The sequence below is a fragment of the Pseudopodoces humilis genome, chromosome 1, assembly GCF_049639895.1.
Source record: "Pseudopodoces humilis isolate 2021_Gansu_Grassland_sample_001 chromosome 1, ASM4963989v1, whole genome shotgun sequence".
Lineage (NCBI taxonomy): Eukaryota > Metazoa > Chordata > Aves > Passeriformes > Paridae > Pseudopodoces > Pseudopodoces humilis.
Genome location: NC_142200.1, coordinates 141,777,170 through 141,800,947, shown reverse-complemented (window position 1 = coordinate 141,800,947; position 23,778 = coordinate 141,777,170). Strand labels below are relative to the sequence as shown.

General features: G+C 40.6%; 2 protein-coding genes across 5 annotated transcripts; one reads left to right on the top strand and one right to left on the bottom strand.

Annotated features, from left to right (window-relative positions):
• The first annotated feature begins 507 nt into the window (after positions 1-507).
• On the top strand, positions 508-11,315 carry GTPBP4 (GTP binding protein 4). Its single transcript, XM_005528518.2, has 17 exons — positions 508-648; positions 1,305-1,475; positions 2,592-2,695; positions 2,772-2,908; positions 3,517-3,617; positions 3,991-4,083; positions 4,590-4,781; positions 4,868-4,933; positions 5,629-5,718; positions 6,116-6,226; positions 6,484-6,561; positions 6,670-6,721; positions 7,291-7,391; positions 8,255-8,452; positions 9,313-9,378; positions 10,468-10,602; positions 11,088-11,315. The coding sequence occupies exons 1-17, from the start codon at positions 532-534 to the stop codon at positions 11,238-11,240; spliced, it is 1,965 nt and encodes a 654-aa protein (XP_005528575.2). The 5' UTR covers positions 508-531; the 3' UTR covers positions 11,241-11,315.
• A 2,059-nt stretch (positions 11,316-13,374) lies between these two features.
• Positions 13,375-18,651, bottom strand: IDI1 (isopentenyl-diphosphate delta isomerase 1). 4 transcript variants are annotated; one of them, XM_005528516.3, is made up of 5 exons: positions 18,522-18,651; positions 17,365-17,528; positions 16,257-16,349; positions 14,875-15,005; positions 13,375-14,313 (listed from the first exon to the last, which is right to left on the bottom strand). In XM_005528516.3, exons 1-5 carry the CDS (start codon positions 18,614-18,616, stop codon positions 13,996-13,998), a joined length of 801 nt encoding a protein of 266 aa, XP_005528573.2. In that variant the 5' UTR covers positions 18,617-18,651; the 3' UTR covers positions 13,375-13,995. The 4 variants fall into 4 exon arrangements, with proteins under 4 accessions (XP_005528573.2, XP_005528574.2, XP_014112905.1 ...); XM_005528517.3 differs by having other exon boundaries at positions 17,365-17,525; positions 18,522-18,648; XM_014257430.2 differs by lacking the exon at positions 18,522-18,651 and adding an exon at positions 18,188-18,493.
• Between the last annotated feature and the right edge of the window lie 5,127 nt (positions 18,652-23,778).

Sequence of the window (23,778 nt, the reverse complement as noted above, 5' to 3'; positions counted from 1 at the left end):
TTCCAACCTAACTGATCCTGTGACTCGGACTCTTGCACAATTCCAAGATGTTCTTCCAGGTATCCCATGGAGGACGCAGAGCTGCTCCTGGAGACCCATCTGGTGGGTGTCTCTCCCGGACCAGCACTGATTGCCAGCTGTGACAGCCTGGGGAAGAGGCCCCTCGTGGGCCCCTTGGCCCCGGTAAGGCTTTCGGGGTCCCTTCCGCCATTCTTATTCACCGCTCCTTCGTGCTAACGGGAATCAGCCTTTACTCATCGGTCAACAGGGTGAGGGAGTATTTTGACTTCTCGGCCCTGCAGAGCACAAGCCATATCTGCCCCGAATCATCACATCAGGGAGCCATTGCTAGAACCCTGCTCGCGGCCAAGTGCTTCTCTGGCAAGACCCAGACACAACCCCAAGCGCCTGCCTCCCTTCCCTCTTGCCTCCCTTCCCTCTTGCCGCCTTTCCTTTGCCTGCCTCGCTGCCGCCTCCCTCTCCGTCCCTCTCTTCCTCCCCTCAATTCCTCCCCGCCTTCCCGGGCCGGACATGCGCAGCTCTCGCGAGAGCCCTGGGCCCGCTCCCTTTCCGGCGCGTGGCGCGGCGGTGGCGGTGGCCATGGCGCTCTACAACTTCAAGAAGATCACGGTGGTTCCGTCTGCCAAGGTACGGCCGCGCTCCCCCGTTCCTGCCCGGGCCCCTGCCCTCAATGCCCTCCGCACCGGGACATCCCTCCTGTCCCTCCCGACTGCCGGCTTCCGAGGACAGCGCTACCCTCCTGCCCCTTCCGCGCTGCCGGCGTGGTGTCGGCCTTCGCCCCCTCCCCCTCCCGCGAGAGCCGTGGACTCGCCCTGGGCTGGTGCTGCTGCGCCCGGCGGCCCGTACCATGTGCAGTGTCGGGGGCTCCTCGGAGAGGATCCCGAACAGGGATCCTGAGGCCACGCTTCTCCCTGGGGGGGATGTCGGGGTGGCCCCCGCAAAAATCCCTCCTGTTTTCCAAACCTGCGTCGTACCGAAACTCATCGCAGCGTCTTGCTTCAAAATAAAGTTCTCTGCCTGTCGGAGGAAGGGGTTTTAAATTGCGCACGGCGAGGGGAACTGCCCGCAGGGCTCGGACTGGCTGGGCCGGGGGCAGCCCGCGGCCCATTGAAATAGAAACTGGACAGGGAATGTGCAGACTGCTTCCTCCTGCCTCCCATAAAACATACGTGTCACACTGTGGATGCACTTAGTTCGTCAGCGTGCTTGTCCACCAAGAGAAAATTATTGCCTTTACAAGAACTTGACATTTCCTGTAATAAATTTTGTTTCCTCGATTGCAGGACTTCATAGATTTGACATTGTCAAAGACCCAGCGAAAGACCCCAACTGTCATTCATAAACATTATCAAATCCATCGGATTCGACATTTTTATATGCGAAAAGTGAAATATACTCAACAAAATTACCATGACAGACTCACTCAGATCTTAACAGATTTCCCAAAATTAGATGTAAGTGTTCTCTCATTTGCTGATTTCTCTGTGTATACAATTTTACTTATTTCAAGTAGATTTTACTGTGAGTAGTAGGCAAAACCTGTACTGCAAAACTTGTATGTTTCTAAGAAGAAGGTGTCTAAGTTGTGCCTGTGGAGGGTCATTAAATGCTGGATTTTATAAGCTTTTAGTTGATCAAATATGTTTGCCAGAAGTTGCTTTTAAATTAAGACAAAATGTGGAGGTTTTTAAGTATGTTGTGTCTGCCTGTTTCTTCTTTGTGTGTGCATGTGGATATTGTGCTTATGGTTAGTCTTCCTTAGGAAATACCAAGAAATATATTGCTTTCCATCTTCAGGAGTTAATGTGACAACATAAATGTTGTCCTCGGCCCCATAAAGTGTCTCATTAGAAACACAGTATTAGCTTCTAGCAACTGCAACTGGATCCATTGGACCAGTGGGAACTTTCTATGGGCAATTTTCTGCTCAGACTGAAATTATTCACCTATTAAATTGTTTTTCTTGATAATTTCATATCCAGTGAGTGTTGCTTCAGAATTCCCAGAAATATCTTCTGGTTTTTTTTTGGTTTTTTTTTAACATCACATGATGAAATGTGTTCAGGTAAATACATAACTACCTGAAGCACTCTGCTTAAAAGATTTGTACCAGAGATGCCACTTCCTTGGAAAGATAAGGATTTATTTGGGCATTAAGAAAACCCTTTTTGTCCAGTCTTATATAGAATTTACTGCAGCACTCAGAAAAAAAAAAATAATAGTATTGCTGTGTTTCTGCTATAACATGGATTTCCTTTTAGAGACAATTTCTGTTGGCTTCTTGCAGTTTTTCTGCTTGAAAAAAAGAGACTTCAAAAGCCAAAGATCAAATGGAAACTCTGTGTGAATAAGTTAAAGATGTGTTTGCAGAAGAAATTCAGAGCAGTGCAGATTCATGTGTTTAATGGCCAATGAGATTATTTTTCTTACATAAGATAGTAATGGAAATTGTTTGGCTTTTAGTGTCATTTATGTTGCTGTACTGGAGAAAAAACAACTTACATTGTGTGCAAGAAATAGTCATCTTAGAGTAAGAAGATATGAGATTTAACATTATGCTTTTGTTTTAGGATATTCATCCATTTTACGCTGATCTGATGAATGTTCTGTATGACAAAGATCACTACAAGTTGGCTTTGGGGCAGATCAATATTGCCAAGAATCTGATTGACAAGTAAGGGACATTGATTTCTCTGGTTTTGCACGTGGCTGGTGGATTGTTGTTGAATTGTGCTTTCCTGTGCCCGCAGTGTTGCCAAGGACTACGTGCGGCTGATGAAGTACGGGGATTCTCTGTACCGCTGCAAGCAGCTCAAGCGGGCGGCCCTGGGACGCATGTGCACTATCATCAAGAGACAGAAACAAAGCCTGGAGTATTTGGAGCAAGGTTGGTGTTACATATGGGCTTAAAGAAAGGCACAGGAATTTGATATAAAGCTTGTTATGCTTAGTAGCAGTTAGAAAAATGTGTTTAATACAGGTTACAGATCCAGGAAACACAGGAATGGTTTTTAAATCCCCAAGTACTTAGTGTTTATTTTTCAAGAAAATAGTTTTCTCTTTGAATATTTATTAAATTTTATGGTATTTCTAACAGTGATAAAACTTTTTTCTTTGTTTAAAAGTCACAGGCATGCTTTTACTCACCATTCTTTTCACTAACATAAATGTGAAAAATGTTGCTAAAGATTTTGCAGACATTATTCCTTACTTCAGACTTATTAGTCCTTCAGGTTATGTAGCCTGATTTGGTGGAGTTGTTCTAGCTGTAAGACAGCAGTGTTAATTTCTTAAATATTTATATAAATATTTATTTTTTGTTGTATGTAGATACTTACAGGGTCTACAAACTATTTACATACTTCCATAAATGAGCATATTATCTCAGAGATGTTACTAATTTCTATGTAAACAATTCAGCATATGTATTGTTATTCCATCTCAGTAAAAGTTAAAATTGTCACAGATACTTAAAAAATATTTTTAACATTTCAGTGCGACAGCATTTGTCTCGTTTGCCAACCATTGATCCCAATACACGAACTCTTCTGCTGTGTGGCTACCCAAATGTTGGGAAATCCAGCTTTATAAATAAGGTATGTGAATGGTTTTTCCATAAATAATATTGAGATACAATTTAATTGATATAAAGTAACTTCTAAACAATTTGATTGTGGCATTGTCTGATGTGATAGCATGTTCAAATGTGTGTGTAGAGGTTGAATGAAATTCCTGGAGGAATAAATGGAAAATTATAATGGATTTCACTCTTAAAAATCCTTATATTTTCCAAAATAGCATTCCATTAGCATGTTTTCTGATAAACAAATACTTGCAGAGAAGCTAGAATAACCAATTTTTAGCTGTTTTTTCACCTCTGTAGCAAAGGAAGTGCATTATTATTAGGATATAGTGCTTGCAACTTCAGGAAATTTAAAATAAATATGTGTGACTAAATCTTATTTTAAGGTTACAAGAGCAGATGTAGAAGTGCAGCCTTATGCCTTTACCACGAAATCTCTCTTTGTGGGACATATGGATTACAAGTATCTACGTTGGCAGGTAAGAACTGTTACTATTTTGCATTTTCTTGGAAGAGTGAGCTGGTTATAGCCTGATTTGCCTTTTGCCATGGAGTTGAATTTTTGTGTCTTGATGAGACATCCTGTGTCTGACAGCTGCTGTGCAAGGTGCAGTGTGCCAAGTGAGGGCAGCAGTCAAAACCTGTTCTAAAAATGTTCATGCATGAGTCTGTGTTCAGTTGGAGGGAAGATGGGAAATTGAATTCTTGACTAAAGCCAGAACATTTTTTTAATCTCTTTCAGATTCTGGGCTGGGTAGGGGCTGCATTTTCCCTTGGTCTGCAGTACTTTGAGTGTTGGTTATGAAACCTCATTCTTCTCCTATTTCTATATTTTCACATTCTCCATTTGGCAGAGCTCACAGTCCTGTTTGTGAATGAAAGAAAAATCTGTCAGTGTCTTAAAAAAGACATTATTGATGAACAATTCAACACGTGTTCTGCAATAGCTGATCAGTAACACCTGGCTTAATGATGTTAATTTTAGGTAGTAGACACTCCTGGTATTTTGGATCACCCCCTGGAGGACAGGAACACCATTGAGATGCAGGCTATCACTGCCCTGGCACATCTGCGTGCTGCTGTGCTCTACGTGATGGATGTGTCTGAGCAGTGTGGGCACAGCCTGGAGGAGCAAGTGGAGCTCTTCAGAAATATTAAGCCATTGTTTGCTAACAAGGTGAGTTTTGTTCACATTATTAACAAACCCCAGGGGTTTATAACATGGTAATTTGAATTAAGGTGGGTTTTTTGCCTTTTTATCAGCCACTTATAATCGTTGCAAACAAATGTGATGTGAAGAGGATTTCAGAACTTCCTGAAGAGAGTCAGGTAAGGATACTTCTCTCACCTCTTTGTCTTCTGATGTTGATAAAAATACTGTGTGTGCATTGTGGATGACTATAATTTTTATTGGGCAAAAACTTCTACATGATCTTTTCTTTATTGACTGCTCCAATAGTGCAGTGGAATGTAGCTTTGCAGGTCTCGACCCCATCTTCTTTTACTACTGTCTAATGTAGTCCTTGCCTGAATATTGTAAATGCCAAATGGAAGGTAGGTTCTTAATGGTTTTAGAATCTCTGGTGGTGTGAGAACTGTCAATTACTGCTGTAATTGGAAGTTAGACAATAGCTTTACTCAATTATCCTTTCAGTGACAGACACAGTGAGCACTGGGCTGAGAGGTGCCACTGAACAGTTGCAATAAAAGGTCCTATAGGCTTAATTCAATTGTATCTACAGGTTAAAGCACATAGAATTTGTGTTTCTCTCACTCTTTTTTTTTTTTTTCCTTTGTGGGTGATTTATAGGTGCCTTTTAGAAAGTAGTTACTTGCTTATAAAGGAAGAAAGATTAAATAGAACTATAATTGTAGACTTTCTGTCATCTTTTTAGAAACATTTTCTAATAAAATAGTAATGTATTGTATGTATTGTTTTTGGATTAAGATTTCTGGTCTTAATGTATTGGTATATTAAGAAATGCACAGGATGTCATTATTTGGGATAATTTTTTCAATTTTAGAAAATATTTGAAGCTTTTGAAGGAGAAGGATTTTCTGTAATAGAGACAAGTACACTAACTGAGGAAGGTGTAATCCAGGTTAAAACAGAGGTAGGTGCATTCTTAGTTTCATCCCAAACGATCAGCTAACATTTTGCTTCACTTGTATGAGTTTAATTTCAGTTAAACTGCGTTATAGTGATAAACTTTAAAAATGTTTTCCTTGTTGTGCCCCAATGAGCTTGGGTGAAAATGGAAAATAAAGTAATAATATTTTTTTTTAAATCGTGATTTTTTTCTGAGTCCTGTTAAAAAAATACATATCTGCATATGCATCTTCCAATGATATTTTTAATATAAAATAATTTGATGCCTTCTTGAGAGTTAGAGGTAAAAGACAAAAAGAATAAGATGTGAAGGCAGTTATTTGGGATTGAATGCCTGCAGTGTCATTTGCTGTATCTAAAAGGCTTTGTTCCTCACCTTAAGTTGCCATGTGCACTTTCAGGCCTGTGACAGATTGTTGGCCCATCGTGTTGATACTAAAATGAAAGGAAACAAAGTGAATGAAGTACTGAATAGACTACACTTGGCCATGCCAACCAAAAGGGATAACAAGGTAGGGTACATGTTTAAACTATTTAATGTATTTCCCAGTACTTCTTAAGTAGGATAAGAATTCTGTCATTGTTAATCTGTGAGCAGATTAATATGGTGAAGTTTTCTAATTTATTATCTGTAAGTGCCTTTCCTGGTGGGAGCTTGGGATTTTGTATTCTGCAGAAGTACATTACAGTGCAGGTGTTGATTTATAGCAGTGTAAAAAAATGGATGTGAACTTCTTTTCCCTTTTTTATTGGGGTGGATTTATTCCAGGAGCGATTGCCTTTTATACCTGATGGAGTAGTAGCTCGTAAGAGACGCATGGAAGTAGATACTCCCAAGAGGAAATTGGTAAGTATCATCTCTGAATCAGGAAATCAGCAGCTGGGTTTTAAATTTGCTGTGTTAACCCATAGCTTCTAAATTAGATGGTATCTAAAGCCATGTATGTCTTTGCAGGAGAGAGATATTGAACTTGAAATGGGAGATGATTATATTTTGGACCTGCAGAGTAAGTATTAGATAAAAATTGGTATTACCATTACTATTAATAAACAGTAAAGTGTGGCTATTTCAGCCTTAAGGGAGAATACCTAAACCTGACTCCTTTCAACTAATTGCCAGTGCCATCATTTCTTTGCATACTTCTGTTCCAGAGCTGGTGATGTTTGGTGATGTGTTTGTGGTATCATTCAGTTGTTTCCATTTTGGAGTCGCAGACGTGAAACAGCTGGTCTGATGATTCAAGTGATGTTTTCTTTCCATTCTGTATTGTAGTACTTCATTAATTTCTGATGCTCTCTCTATTAAGAAACTATCAATATGAGAGAGAACAGCATATATTGTGTTTCAGCTGGGTATTTGTTGTTTGGCATGTCTAGGAGCAGTGGGTCATGCCATAACTGAAGTCTTTGGCAGTAGGATGGAGATCAGAAATGTTTGTTAATATAGTAGAGATGCTGCCAAATTCTTAGGAATAGGGCAGTTCTTTTGTGTGTGCGTTCTGGGTGGTTTTCTTGTTGCAGAACATTCTTGGAAATTAATTTTTGTCTCTTTATCAAATTTTATTGTATTTTTAAGAATACTGGGACTTAATGAATTCATCTGAGAAATATGATAAGATTCCAGAGATATGGGAAGGCCATAATATACTTGACTACATTGATCCCGATATAATGAGAGTGAGTTTTCAATTTTTTGCTTTACACTTTTCTTTCCTCTTTATCTCTTCTTTGTTTATTATCAGTTACTATTGGTAGATTAAAAACAATGTTTCATGAGTACCAGTTCTTTTTTGCGTTGTCTGCACTTGTCATGGGAAAATATAGTAGTTTTTGAATGATCAAGGACATAATTTCAGAAGAATGGAAAATTGCTTCACCTTGTCAGAATGATGGTGATCTTAGTTCCATTCTAAATATGAGATTTGCACTAGACACTATATTTATTAGTTCTTTGACTACAGCTACAGGAATGTAACTATCAAACTTTATGTATTTTTTAATAATATGAAATTCATCAATCAGATTTATGTCTATGGAGGAAATGGACTGAATGCTTAATTTTTAACATTTTTATAACAATCACTGTTTGGATTTCCTGCTGGTTGTTAAGGAGGAGTGGTGAGTGCAGGCCATGGAGCCTGCCAGTTATGCAGTTGGGTTCCTGTGAATTGCTGGTGTTCTAGACTCATGCTGAATGCCTGGGGTGAAGGGTTTTTCAGAGTCTATTTCCAGAAATGGCACAGCAAGCACAACTCACACACACTGCTGCTTTCACACACTGGGCAGCCTTGGGCAGCCACACAAATTTAGCCAAGTGATAATGTGGAGTGATGGAGTTGGTCTGCACAGCAGTGTGTCCGTGGGCTCACAGTAATCTGTATTGCCAGCTCCATTAGGTGTGGCTCAGCGTGCTTATCATGTAATGTAGTTCCTTCTTTGAAGGGCCTATGTGCTGTCATGGCCCAGCACCATGTATAAACATAATGCTGAGGATCATAAGTTAAGGATCTGATCTCCATTTTATCTCTTCAAAATCTAAGAAACTGGAAGAATTGGAGAAAGAAGAAGAGCTGAGAGAGGCTGCTGGAGTATATGACAGTGAACCAGAAAGTGAAGATGAAGAAATGATGGAAATCAGACACTTGGCAAAACAGATCCGAGAAAAGAAGAAGCTGAAAATCCTGCAGTCAAAGGAAAAAGACGTTCATGGTCCAAGGATGCCTAGAACAGCTAAAAAGGTGAGTGTAGAACATGTTCTGTAAAAACATCTTGTTGCTATATAACAACATCATGAAAGTATTGTATCACTGTCTGGTAGTGGAACTGATGCTTTTTGCTCATACTAGTGAAAAGTGGCCCTTTCACTGCTTGCTTCCTTCTCCCAGGAGTTTTGTTTAGCTGAGGAGGGATAGTAGCCCTTTTTTTCTTTTGTGTCACATAAATATGTCTTGTGTAGAACTCCATATATATTGCAGAAGAAATTTTTAATAATATGATTCAGTTTGTTTAACATGGTTGTTTCATTGTATATTGTCTGTTTGCTTAAAATTCAAATAATTATAAGAATTAGATAATTACTTAAAATCACAATAATGTAAAATTTGTTATAGGTTCTGGAAAAGGTGATGTGTTTTTCTGGTAGTCAGGTATCTCTCTTTCTGATGGCAGAGTCTCTTCTGACCAGTCCAGGACAATTGCAAAGTAATAAACTGGTAACTAGACATTTTGAGAAAATGAATCTAGCTGCTGTTGCCCCCAGCATCTCTTACCTTCTCCAGAGCGCGTGCCTTTTGGGAGAAAAGGAAACATTTTTGACCAAACTGCCTCTCCATGTCAGCTTCTCCCCAAAAAGGCAAACTAATTGTAAGGTCTTTAGGAAAGATGGAACCATTGCAGTCCTGTGAAGCAGAATTTATGGGTGCAGAAAAATAACTTGCAAAAAATGAAATGTGAAGGTAGGACATCAGTGACCTGCTTATGGATGTGATAAAGCCAGAAATATATAGTGACTATAATGGACTTGTGGTGGTATATTGAGACATAAAGTAAGGTGGAAGGATTTTTTTTTGAAATGTGTTTTCTTAACTGTGTTTTACAGGTCCAGAGGAAGGTGTTAGAGAAAGAAATGACTGATCTTGGACTTGACATGACCAATAAAGATGATGTAAGTTTTTGCTAATTAAACATAATATTTATCTAAAAGAGACTTAAATTTCTTTGAGGACAGTTGAAATGCTTACTGTAGTTAGCACAAGAGCGAGGTGGGATCTATTAAGGATGAATTAGGAACTGCAGATGAGGCAGTTGGTACTGGAATTTTTTGAGTAATGTGATCAAAACATGGATAAGCTGAAAAACTAACATTTATCAAGAATCACATATACATATGCACTGCTTTCTTGGAAATTGTGTAGGATTCAAGAACATGTTTGGCTAAGCATACTCCTTAATTTTCAAGTCTACTTTGTTGGATGAGACTCTACTATATCAGAAATAGTAATAGCAACAGATCAGGCCTATCTTTTTATAGTTCATTAATTCCATGAGCTGTAATTGAAGTTTTTGAGGGCAGCTGGCATCTTTAAATGTAAGGCAGATAAAGTACTTCATCAGAGACTGGCCTTCAGTAGGCATTTTATTTTAACAGAAATTAAAAAACCCTGAAACATTTTGTATGGCAAATCCAGCAGTTATTACAGCTCGCTGGACCCTGAGCTCTCTAATCCTTTAGCTAAACAAGGAGTCAGGAAACAAGAACTGTCAACATTACACATATGAAGCAAGCATTTATAGTTCTCAGAGCTGCCATGCCATGCTGGTGTAGGAGCAGTGTAGGAACGTAATACTTGAGCTGTAACATGAGCAGTCTTCATGTCTGAAATTCTTCAGGTACTTTGCCCAGTACACAAGACAGTAATATCATCATAGCTATTTTGCTGTTGCAAAATTGCTTAAGTGTTGCTATCCTTTAATTTGTATCTTTTTATTGATTACTTTTGAGTCTACTCCACCCAAAGAAAAAAGAAAAAGCCAGTCAGTAATTGTGGAGGAAAAAAAGCTAATATTCACTGAAATTTGAATGTTCCTGTAGGACAGAGAGGCAGTGACCAACAGCTGTCAAGATATTTTCGTTACTATGCAATAACCAATATAACTTACCACAGCAGTCCACTTCCTGTTTTTCCTATTAGTCTGATTAGAAATGAGCTGGTTGTTTCTGGCTTTAAAGGTTAAATGACGTTTTCATTTTCAGGCCCATTATGTGAGAAGGTCACGCAGTACCACGAGGAAACGCAAACGGGATGAGTCTGAAACCCCCAGGTCTGCGTCACGCAGTCGCAGCTGCTCTCGCACACCACGGGATGTGTCTGGCCTTCGGGATGAAAAGGTTTGTTATTTATCTGTATTTCCCCGTTTGGCAGCTAAACCAGCATGATTGTACCTCGACCAGCTCCTGGGAATCTTCACAGTAGGCTGGTTATGTTTGTCCAGAGTTTGTGTTTGGTCTTCCTGCATCATCTTTTCATTTGGACTCCATGTTTCTTTACTTCCTTCTTACAAATAACATGTAATGATACAGACCAAGGAAGTACATTTTAATTCTTGTCTCCAAATGCAAGTCTGAAGGAAGAATTTTGCAAACTGAGTTTTGCCTTCACTAAGTGAGGAATTCCAGGGATAGCATAATCCTGTGTTAGTGTCCTGGAAAGTTTTTCTAAAGAGGGTCAGTGTCACAGTGATACTGCTCTAGAGTTGATGTTAATGTCCTTGAAAAACCATCCAACTTAGTGGGTTTTTTAAAGGTAAAGCTTTTTACCCAAGTTACTGAGGAAGTTACTCTGCATGTTTGTTTGTTTGTTTGTTTTTAAATAGATGGTGAAGAAGGTTAAGATCATGGCAAAGAAAGCTCAAAAGAAAATGAATCGCCTGGGCAGAAAAGGAGAGGCAGACAGGCACATATTTAACTTGAAGCCAAAACATCTGCTGGCTGGGAAGAGAAAATCCGGTAAAACACAGAGAAGATAAGCAGTCCTTTGAATTAAAATTAAAAACCAATTAAAAATAAAAAAATTAAATCAAAATTAAATTTATTAGACCTGATTTCTAGTCCTGTCATCCTTTTTGGTAATACTTGGTGTTAAGTGTGTCTTTCATAGTAGTAGTTAAGATACTTCAAGTTTAGTATTTCAGTAGCTTAATGTTGCAGTTTCAAGCAATACCAGGAGAAATTTTTCAATTCTAGTGGCAGAAACCATTTATAAACAGACATAAAAAATACTTTCTTCCATATTCTTATTCCTGAGTTTCATTTATCAGTAAAATATTTCTACACAAAATTAATTTAAAATCTGGTTAAATCTGGAAATGTGAATCCTTTGTTAAACTACCATTAATTAAAAATGCCTGGGTTCAGTAAGGTTTGGATTGCTGCATGCAGGTAATCCTTTGTGAGGAGTTTATGTTGCTGGGGAAGGCTGAAATGGTTGGGCAGAGCATCAAGAACTACACAAAGTTTGTGTTTGTGCACTGAAGCACAGGAGCAGTGCTGCCACTTGACTGAGCTACACGGTAAATGGAGGAGAAACTGCAGTTCTAGTACTAACCTGCCGCCTGTAATAACCTGAAACAGCAGGGGCAGGGACAGTTACACCTTACAACTTTTGAGTATTTCAGATTAATATGAATACTTCAGGTATGTAGAGAATGAGGATCAGATTGAAATTCTGTGCCACGTGCTACTGTCATCCTTGGCTTAGCAAGACATTTCTCTCTAGGACTTGGTAGACAAAATTCTGTATCTGCTCAAGGTAAAATATATTGTCAAATGTAAAATATTTCCTTTTTATCCCCACTTGGTCAATGGTTACGTAGAGGTTTGTAAAATAATGCATTATAAATGTGTTGCTTGAGCAGTACACTTGAAATCCATGCTAAAAACTAACACGTACCACCCAAATTAAAGGGGGAAGAAAGAACCCTCAAATCACTACTTCTTGAAATACAACCAGTAACTGTTCAGATGTCAGCTTTTGCATTGTGTAAAACTATAGGAACTGTTAAGCAAAACTTTTCTTTCAGCTTCTGTATGCACAGGACTTCTACTTGAGAGTCTGTTTTTCCAGCTTTTGCTCCAAGCTGAACTTGAAAACCAGAACTTTTTTCCAGCAGATCTGTGCCCTGCTGCCCTGCTCACATCAAGCTGCTTCAGTGGTGCTTAACGGGCAGGGTAGTGCTTAGTGTGGCAGTAACAGAAATTATTCTCCATGTGGCTTCATGTCTGAAAAGAAAACAGTCCAAGGGTTTAGGCAAGGTGTTTTAATTATAAAGTTAGATTTGAAACATATTTGAGAACTTCTCCATTGCCTACAGCTGGGTAACATGGCTGATTGCACTAAATTCAAGAGAGCTGCTACATCACATCACTTCCCTCACCTGATACTTGGTTTGAAACAATACATCAGTTCCAGCCCATACACAACAAACCTGGTTCTAAAACCTCGAAGTGTTGAACCACTGGAGGTGCTGGCATATGGGAGCTTCAGTGCTACAGTCACAACAGGGATGAGAAAGAGTTCATTTTACCCCAAATCCAGACAGAATCGTTACCGTGTTTACATGGAATGATAAGTGGTATGACAAACATCCTATTTCAACAGGCTCTGGGAGAACTTAAAAAATCTAGTTTGAGTAGCATGCTAACAGAAGAAATCACAAACTTCTTTGAGGCCCTTCCCTCCACACCCCCAGACTATAATTAAAATTGAAGCACCCTTTAATATTTGTCTTAGTGAAAAAAACCTCCTAAGTTACTAGCAATTGATTGACTGCAAGATCAAAAAGGATTAGCTCTGGTACTCTGGTACAATTTCTAATTAACTGACATCAAGACCCAGTGTAAACCCACAAATTGTCAGTCTCGAATTTTGGGGTTCAGTGGGTTTGAGTTGTCTGGGAACAACTATTACAGGAAAAGAAAAGCCCTTGTACCAAGATGCCTTTGTTTTCTGGAAAATGGAGAAGAGCCATTTAGTCCATATCCCCTCTCCAAAAACAGACTATTGACATCAGACAGATACCATTTACATTTGCTTTGTAATTAACCCTTTTTTAAAACATGAGATACCCAGTACTCAGCCATCAACTACTCAGAAAAGCCTGGTGAGGGAAAAAAACCCACACTGTTTATTATCTAAAACTAATATATATGTCAGCACTTCAAGGTCAAACTTACTCCACACAGGCAATCCAATTACTTAAGCTTTTATGGGTTTGGTTAATTATAGAGTACAGTAGCTGAAGAGATTTGCTTTCTGCAATCAAAAATAATCCTGATTACTTTGAATTGTTTTTCCTTCTGGCAACTGGTCTTCTCAAGATCACAGCAGAGCCCAGTCGTGTGTAATCACTGTTTAAGGTGTGGTTAAGTTCAGTAGAACACCCCAGTCCTCCTGCCTGAGCTGGGCAGGAGGTGCCCAGGCTCCCTCCCAGGTGTGCGGGGAACACACAGGCTGAGGATCTTTCACCAGGAAATGCAAGAAGAGGAACCCAGGGGTTTCATGCCACTGTTACCCATTTTACATGAGATCTTAACGTCCCCAAGAGAACCAAGAACGAAAGGGAAGAAGTGACAAAGACAGAAGAAAAAACATTGGCCATGACAACATCTGTATAAACTAAACATGCTCCATGTGGACCAATTCTCTGCACTTAGGTCATGATTGGACAGTGTTAGTGAGACAACACATCATTGCTAGCATTCAGCACCTTTTATCCCAGCTATTTACATTCGGTGTATTTTTTCATGCTCAACAAATTTGTTTAAGTTATCCAAGTTATCCCACCACTTAAAAAGAAAGGTCTCTGCTATCAACTTGAACCATGGAGTAATCTTAACTTCATTCCTGGCAGCTTTGTCCAAGAGCTGTTTCAGTTCTTTCTGTGTCACATAGCAGTAGCTTTGGATCTCGTTGGGGTTGGGATTCAGTGTCACATCCTTCTTCACAAATAAGATATAATCTATCTCATGTTCTCCCCAGATCCCATCAGACTTGGCCTTGTAGTGAATTCGTGTCAGGTAGGAGATTTCTTCTGGAGTTACCTACAACCAAAACAGCTGTCAGAAGTACTGCCAGACCAGGAGAATTGCGCTGCTGGGCATTGCAGTACAATTCATCACCTATTATTGTTATCTTCCTTAGAAATAATTTGTTCCCAAGTGTACAACTGCAATGCACTTTTTCACAAAGAATTACTAGGAAAAAAATATTTTAAAGCAGTTTGATGGCATGAATTGCACAGCATTTCTCTAGCCAGACTCACCCTGTAATGCCTGGAGTGCATTCCTCCCATATGGTATGCTTTAAAGAATGTTTACCAGACTTTATTGCACACTCACTGAGCACTGGTGAGCACAAACACTTGCACCTACCCCTCACCTCACAAGGAAAAGACTTGAAAAGACCTGAAGCCAAGGTCAGAACCACGTACTGACAGAGCAAGTGTAACCCTGCCCTCCAGGGATCTCTGGAAGTTGACTCAGTTCTCTGCATCTCCAAAGATAAATTCATTTTCAGGTTTGAGGCTGACCCTGTCTGCCAGGCACAGTCTGTCAACAGGCAAACGCCGGCAAGAATTCCTGTTTCTCCCTCCTTCCTTTTACCTGCTCCATGGGAATTCCCAGCTCTGCTTTCATTCGTCTCTGTGCTGCTCTCCGAACACCAATGGCTTCATTTTCTTCCAGTTCTTGTGGATGGCTTAGGGGATGACTGCAACAAGTGTTGGTAAAACAATCTGCAAGAAGTTTGGATCAGTCCATTTTTGACACATATATAGATCTGGTAAAAAACCCCAGCACCAAAATCCCCCAGAGACAAAGGCTTTTATTCAACACATCACAGCTTCATTTCTCTTTTGCAGAGAAGGGTCACAGAAAGAGGATATTTACACCTCTTATTTTCCTTTACATATTTTGCACTGGGATTTGCCTCTGCCAAGCACTACTTTGCAGGCTAGTGTTTGATACACATGAGAACAGGCACTTCTATCCCAAACACACCTGCTTAGAGAGCCAGTCTATAAAGACCTTGTTTATCTCTCAAATGCTAATTAAAATTACTTTTGGGAGTTTATATGTAACAGGATAATGAAAATATTCCCATAGCTTCAAGAACAGCTGGCAGTAAGTAGAATAAAACACAAAGTTTATACCTGTGTTTAAAAGGCAACTGATCCATACTCTGTTTCAAACTTTTGTCTATAAAAATCAAGCTCAAAAAGCATCTAAAGTAGAATTAGAATATCTACAAACCACATTTGAGCATTTTGACTGGTTAGCAGAGAAGGAAAAAATTAAAAACAATCTCTAAAGTAAAGATTCCCTGGGAAAAAAGAAAAAGGTCTTCCTCTAGTTGGAAACACTTGATTTTGTTTTCCATTGAAAATTCTGCAACAGGCAACTTCATGCTCCCTCCAACATGCCTCATATATGCTATTTCTATTTGATTCCCTTCCTTATTTTTATGCCTCTCCATTTGCATTTGACAGTAATACTTCAGGAGTGTTCAACAGTCATACACTGCACTTTGGCCACACAGTCTCACTTCTGGCAGTGTTAAAGAAGTGTTAAGAAAACACAGACAAAGGTCTACACATCTCCCAGGCACCTGGGCTCTGCTGCACATCAGCTTTTACCAGTGGAATGGGCCACTCTCCACAGCCAGCAGAGCCATTTCTTCAGCTGCAATAAATGTCTTGCAGCAGAGGGGGTAAGCACCACACCCTCTGCCCTTGCATCAACAGGATCAAGCATGTCAGAGAACAACCATTTCCCAAGAATTCATATAACAACACACGAGCGTTCCCATTATCTTACTTCACCCACAAGATATCTTGAACTCTCAAGAGTATTGGAAGTATGTCCTTCCAAAGTAGTAAATTCTAAAACCTCAGAATGAGTTACACTGCAGGATTGGATTGACATTTTTTTAAAAAAATATTGATCTAAATAAAACATTTATATAAAGACAATGTTTCAGTACTAACCTGGAAATGTAATTTTTGCATTTGACCTCTGTTGCAGCAACAGTTTATTTTCCGTATTAAATAAGAAAACACTGAAAGCTCGGTGCAGTAAACCTAAAAATAAAACAAACAACAAAACAAAATTTAGTAGAAGAGAAAAAACACATGAAGGCAGTTAAGGGCTTATAATGGCCTCATTTTTACATAATGCAATTTAAAAGTCACTATATGTTAATTTGATTTAAGGGATTTGATAAATAACTCAAGAGCTATTATTCGGGTTTATATGCCAGTTTATGCAAGACATGAAATTAGAAGAGTTCCTAGAAGAAAAATGCAATAGAGGAGTTCTTCTAAAGTCAGTCAGTTCACCATTCTGAATGTGCACATTTGGGCAAGCTTCCAAGGACAGCTTGACACCCATAAATTTACAATCAAAAATTCCGAAAAACTTTTTGGAATTTCAAGACCCTTCAAGAATTTCAAGAGTAGAAGGAAAATAGGCTCCATTAAAAACAGTATAACTGCTGTTTTCTTCACGTTTTGAGTCTGTTATTCCTTGCTCTTCAGGAAGATGCTTTCCCCAAGTACAAAAAAGAGATCACACACTACCATGAGAGACTGTTCAATCTGACCAGCCTCAAGTAAACCCAAAATTAGTTAAACCCTTTCTTATTAGCAGTGTTTGAAATAGAACTCTGGATGAACTACTTTAAAATGAAATAATTTTCTACTTGAAAAGACCTCAGCAAAGAAGCAAACAGCATTCTTTAGAAAAATATACATAGAATCAGGTATCCATAATAGGAAAAAATTCTCCTTTATCTTCAAAACGTGATTAAAAATATTTATCAAGCTTGTATGTGCAATTACACATTCCTCTCCTTTGCAATTGCCTTCAATTGAGTATTCCTCCATTCTGCAGAATTTTAACATTAAATATTTTATGCTGAAGAGGGCATATGGGGAGGTACTTACACTGGTTTGATCCAATACTCACCTGAGATTAAGGCTTAAATAATAATTATTTTTTTTTCATAATTGAATCATGACTACGCTTCTGAAAATATTTAATCAACTTAATGGTTCTTATTAGAAGAATGCTTATTAGAAGATAAGCAAGCCATACCTTTGTCAATGTTTTCATTCAGGTGACAGTTTTTCTTGGTCTCTGCTCCAATCTTATTGTCATTTTCATCAATAAGGATGCACATCTCTGCCAAGAGCTGCACCTGCTCTTCATCCAGGTGATCTGTGTTTACTTCAGGCATTGTGGTGGTAGCACACGTTCTACTGAACACAGAAAATGAAGAGTCATTCACTAAAAACAACATCCATAAGGTTCTGGGCAGAGTGTGAGAAATAACCTAATGGCTTGTTTCTCTGACATGGTCTAAACTGCACACCAATTTTATTTTGAGATGGTTTACGTACTTTTAACTTCCTGACATTTCTTATCCACAGTACAAATCACATAGCAACACTTGGCAGGTGCTTGAAACATTTTTATTTCTCAGGAAGCCCTTGCAGCAGCTGCTGCAGGACACCCATGCTGAGCCTAACATTTTTATGGGCTGCCAGTGGCAGTAACTCCAGTTCCGAACTTCAAGATGTGCACCACTAACTGGCTACATTTATAACCCCGGACATGCCGTGCAAGAGGATTTCTCCTCCCCACACGTCTTTAAAGGTTCGGTAACAGGATTTCAACCCGAGGCACATCCAAAGCAACACCTGCCCTGCCCCGAGCCTCTGCTGCTGTGGGCGTGCTCCCGGCAGCCCAAAGAATCCCGGGCTGGGCCAGCTTAGAAGGGACCACACGGGACCTGGCGACCCTCCCTGCTCTGTCTGGGTCAGCCCAGAGCACAGGGTTGCCCTCAGATAGTGCTGGAGTATCCCGGGGAGGGAGGCTCCGCACCGTCTCCGGGCAGCCTATTCCAGCGCACGGTCACCTGCACAGTAAAGGCGTCCTTGCCCACGCTCCGGTGCAAGCTCCCGTGCATCAGTTTCTGCCAGCTGCCTCTTGTCTCACTGCTCAGCAACGAGAATCATCCCCTTGGCACCTCCCCATAGATATTTGTAGATATTAATGATGTCTCCTCTCAGCTGTCTCTCCTAGAGGCTGAACAGACCCAGCTTCCTCAGCCTTTACTTTTAAGAGATGTGCCTTCATGACCTTCGTCACCTTCCCACAGACCCGCTCCAGGAACTCCACGTCTCTGCTACGGAGGAGTCCAGAGCGGGACACAGAGCTGCGGATCGGCAGGGTCCCCGTTCCCCGCTCACCTCGCTGTCCGTGCGCTCGGCTGCCGCCGCTCTCCCCTCACACCGGGACCGCTCCGAAGGGCCGCGCTCCCGGCCCGGAGCAGCGCGCGCCACATCGCTCGTCACACCCCACCCGCCAATGGCACCGCCGCCCGGCGCTGACGTCACGGCATCGCCCGATCGCCCCACTGCGGCGCGGGGGGCGGTGCCAGCAGTGACAGGTGGGAGAGGCGGAGCGCGCGGCCAATCGCGACACAGCCCCGGAGCGGAGCTGGCCAATAGAGACAGGGAGTAGCGACGAGCTGGCCAATAGAAACAGGGAGTAGCGACGAGCTGGCCAATAGAAACAGGGAGTAGCGGCGAGCTGGCCAATAGGAGCGGGGAGGCGCGGCGGGCGGGATGTGCGGTGCCCACAGCCGGCACAGAGGAGGGTCGGGATCGGGCTCCCTGAGCAGGGAGGGGCCTTTGGCTTCTGAGGGTAACGGGAATCGCAGAATCAATGAGGCTGAAAAAGGCCTCTGAGGTCATCGAGTCCAGCCTATGACCGGACACTGGCATGTCAACCAGACCATGGCACTGAGTGCCACATCCAGTCTTTGCGTAAACACCTCCAGGAGCAATGACTCCACCACCTCTCTAGACATTCCAATGTCTAAAGATTGAATATTTCTAACATTCATGGCTGTTTATTGTCTTTTCACCCACCCACGAAAACCGAAGAACTGTGCTCAAGCACCGGCTCCTACAAATGTGCCGGTGTTTGTGGCAAACAGCTCCAGCGCCGAATTTCTGCTCGGTTCTGGGAGTGCTTCAGGCGGCGGCCATAAGCCCGGGACTGCGGAGTCACAGGTCTTTTTGGCACATTTAATCCTGGATGCTTTTCTTTGATCGCAGTAGCGTCCCTCGAGCTGAAGGGGTTCAGCGTGTGCCGCACAGCTCCCAGCCTGTGGCAGGGGAGAGCGCTGGTTCCCCTTCTGCACTGACAGCTACAGCTGGTGGGAAGCAGTTCCTGGGCTAGTCAAGCTCTGGAATTGCCTGACTCAGCTCTTGAGGGGCAGACAGAGAAACAGTTTCTGGGTAGGAATGGAGCACAGGCAAGATGAACTGGTCAGATAGGGGAGTTTAGGTACCGTTATAAATGCATATCATATTATTGGCTTTTTGCAAGTATTATAATGAATGTTTTATATATAAGATTAGAAAATTTTGTTGTATTAATATAGTTTCCTTTATTTCTGTTATCGATGAAACTTAGAAATAGTGGTATAATACATATATGTTAGGCTATAACATGGTATTAAAGCACAAACTACTTTTTTGTTTATATAACCCAGAGACTAAAAAAGAAAAGAGTCAGAGACCCCCCTGCATCCTAAGATTATCTTGTCCAGATGAAGACAAGCAGTCTGCCAAGCCCTCCAAAGGAAAAATTTATGGCACCCGTTATCGAAGGACATAAAACCTAGTTGCGCCAAAAAGATTGATCTATTGGGAAAGAGGGCAAGGAAAAACTAAACAGAGGAACACCAAAAATCCTAAGAAGAATGTCTGAATATGTATGAGAGTTTATGGATATGTAGTAGGACTCTGTTTTTAAGGGACAATCCTTTGTTAGTAAGGTGTGCTCTCTTGGCTGAATGCAGAGACACCTGGCCGTATCTGTATACTTCATTGTTATCTCCTAATTGTCTTTTTATTAAACTTTTACATTCTATAAAAAAATATGTGAACCCCGTTTTTCACAGATACACACAGATAACAAACTAGAAAAACTTCAATACCAGCCTCTAGAAACTTCATACCACCATAGCTGAATACCTTCTCAGTAAGACTTTTGCTGGTTTATTGCTCGTCCACAGAGTTGGGTTTTTCACCGGATGCCATAAAAAGCTTAGAAATGACATTTTACATGTCTTGGAGGCATGGCTCACTCTGAATCCCTCTCAGCTCAAGTTCCAGCATTTCAGTCTGGTTTACTTGATTTTTCCTGTGAACAGGACAGATGGTCTGTCACTTATTGATATCATTAACAGCACAAATGTTCAAATGGTTAATATTTTACAGGGCAGTGGGGAGGGGGGTTATCTTACAGCATTCCCCTGTGCAGAGCTTCCTGAAAGAAAGAAGAGTGGAGGTGATTTGAGTGAAGGCCACTTGAAACCAGCAGAGCACCAAACCAAAAAAAAATAAAATACTGTAACAATGTGTTGGCTGCTACATATCCTTTTAACTACACAAAACATAACAAAAATATTAGATTTAATGTTAATATTGTGTTATTAATTAATAAACTACAAATTTAATGTTATCACAAGAATGTTGATAATAAATATGTACTCTCAGAAAGGACAGATATGTACACTGATTACTTTTTATTGAGTTTACTTTTCATTACTTTACAGATTACTTATTGCTGAGTCACTGGTACAAAAGCACAGTAACTGGAGACTGAGCTTTGAAGAAATACTGCGAACATCCTTCGCCACACTGATCACTCGTTTCATTGTTCCAGATAAAAAAAAACCCAAACTGTAATTTTTTTTTCTTCTATCATGTTTCTAAAGTAACAAAACAATCTACACAGATCTATAAAAAAGCAAAACTACTGAGATGGGCATACAAACCAGCATTTCATATGATGATAACAGAGTTGACAAGAAGCTCTCCTGTGAGTGAAGCTCTTTTAGAACAGAAAATACTCCCCTGGGAGGCAGAGATGTGTCTGTGCTTAGGGCACAGCTGGCACTGGACATTAGCAAGAGTGCACAGTGACCTTCAGGCTACACAGCAGAGCAAAACCAGGAAAAATGTCCTTTCAGATGATAGAGAAAAGAGGCTTTTCTTCCTAGTAATAACTACTTAAAACTTCTATACAGCACTTTAGAACCTGACAGTCAGAAACAATTACATTTCCTGTCTTGCACAGACAAACAAAGCACTTCACCTGAGTTAACACTGGTGAGCAGCAAGAAGTGACAAGTCCTGGTGGATAACGAGAGGCAAAGAAGCAGGGGCAAAGGATGACAGAGACAAACAATTTTCACAAAACAAACAAGGGAGAGACTTCCCAAGCCGCTAGCCAGATACTTTCAGGATCAGGTATTTTATGTCACCTGTATCATCTTTTCTTTTGCTCCCCTCCAGACTTGCACTGCACCTTCAAAACTCTTTGTGCTGAAAATAAAGCATGCTAATTTTTTTAATGGTATGCACTTCACTGGAATGTCACAACTTCTACTTCACCCTGCATAAACAGAATCCTTGAAGTGACATACAGATGCTTTTGAGACTTAATTTTTGCATCTCCTGAAGTTTGCTGACTGTTTTCAAACACTCAGCTAACAAGAGAAAAACAGTTTCCTGTAACAACTGGGAAGTCTTCATTCACCTGAAAATCCAACTATCTGCAAACCACTGACAGGCTTTTGGTGTCTGCTAAGAGAAAGAGAAGTGCAACCCCCACCAAACTGAAGGAAAACCTTTTAATTCTCCAGCAAGTTAAACAAGATGATAAACTACAAGATGAAATAAATGCTGAACAAACCTGGGATTTGACCCCAGCCTAGAAACTCCTGAAAAATGCTTGTCCTCAGTTTTCAGATTTGCCAAAGAAAATTAACAGGCTTCTTTTCCCCCATTCACATCCAAATGTCTTCTTTTTCAGCTTCCTGTTAACTTGCTTTGATGTTTAAGGCTTCCACTTCACCCTTCTCAGCTACAGAGCTATCCTTGTTCCTGGTCTCCCTAGAGAACTCCTCTTGTGAGTCCTTTCCTGCCTGGAGTCATAGCTCTTCAGAAAATATTTGTTTAAATGATCCACTCATGCTAAGTGAAAAACAACCTGGGTTTTATGTGAAATGAGAGGTAAGCACTTCCCAGTCTTAACTAATCTGCTGTTCCCTTGACTCTTCTTAAAAGGTCTCTTTCAGGAAAGTGGGTTGGCTTCAGCTCACTTCAGAGAAGACAGATGTCTTTGTTGTAAGAATGTAATACATCTATGCTAAATATATAAGTAGGATGTTGTATTTGCATTTTGTTCTGCTGTCTCAAGCTGATGGAAAGAGTGCTATGATGGATGGCTTCCAAATGTTTTTATACAGCATAGGTGAATGAATAATGGTATAGGAAACCACTCTTCTAGGAAGGAGTTATTAGGAGGTTTCCTATATGAATCAAGAAATAACCCTTGAGTCATTTTCTCCCTTAGATTTTTTTTGGTTGGTTAGTTTGGTTTTGTTTTTATTTCTTTGGTATGAGCTCTGGACAGAAGGCTTTGCCTTTTCCTGGTACATTTACAAGTTTGAAAAATGCTAATTTGGGAGGTTTTGCTATTATTCTGTTCTGTTGCTGATTTCCCAAGCCTTCTGTCTTGTTTTGTCAAGTCCAGCCTTGGGTGAAGAAGTAGATTTGCCCAGGACAACCTATCTTATGCCACTTTATTTACTGTATGCTTATTTAAAAAGCTTCTTAGCTGTTGAAAAAATGCAGACTGGTACTGACCTGTTTTCCTAGGCTCCTGTATTGCTATCTATGTCTCTTGTTTTGTATCAGGTAGCTTGTGAAAAGCAGGTCGGTCTTTTGTTCTGTCCTTGCTCTTATACATTACACAGTGCCTGCTACTCTTGCAGTGCCGTGACAAAACCAAACCAGTAGCAGAGCTAGAGTGACAACAGGCCACGTGTCATTCTCTTCCCATGAAAAAGCAACTGGCCTGTGAATTTTCAAGTGAGGCATCCTGTACCAAGGAAAAAGTTGTGTAAGTCCATCTTTCCTCATTTCAGTATTTTGCATTTCTTCAGGGAAAAAAAAGGTTGCCTCTGTAATGCACCCTGCTTCTAGGGAGTGTGCTGCTCCAGAGGAGATGAAAGCTGCCAGGTGTTCTCCCCTGTAAATCTCTAATGTGGATCTTTGTACTCCTGCTGGACATTTTTTTTCCTTCATATATATAGCTAAAATTGTTACAGTACAGTAGTGTTATATTTGGCTAAAGTAATTTTGGTAGGGATTATGAGGCTTATAAATGTCTAGTTAGAAACTGAACAGCTGAGAACTCAAATTGTCACTTGGCTAAGATGGCTAAGCCACCCACAACTGCACCAACTCTAAAGAGAGTTGGTGCAAAAAAAGAGAAAGCATTGAACTGGGGCATTTGGTCAGGTTGTGTTCAGGCTTCCTCCTGGGCACTGCTGTTCCATCTCTTGTCCATCTCCTTTTGCCTGTGCAGTCTCCCCTCTTTTCCACTCCTTAAAGCCATTTAGCTATTCAGCTTTTAGTGGCT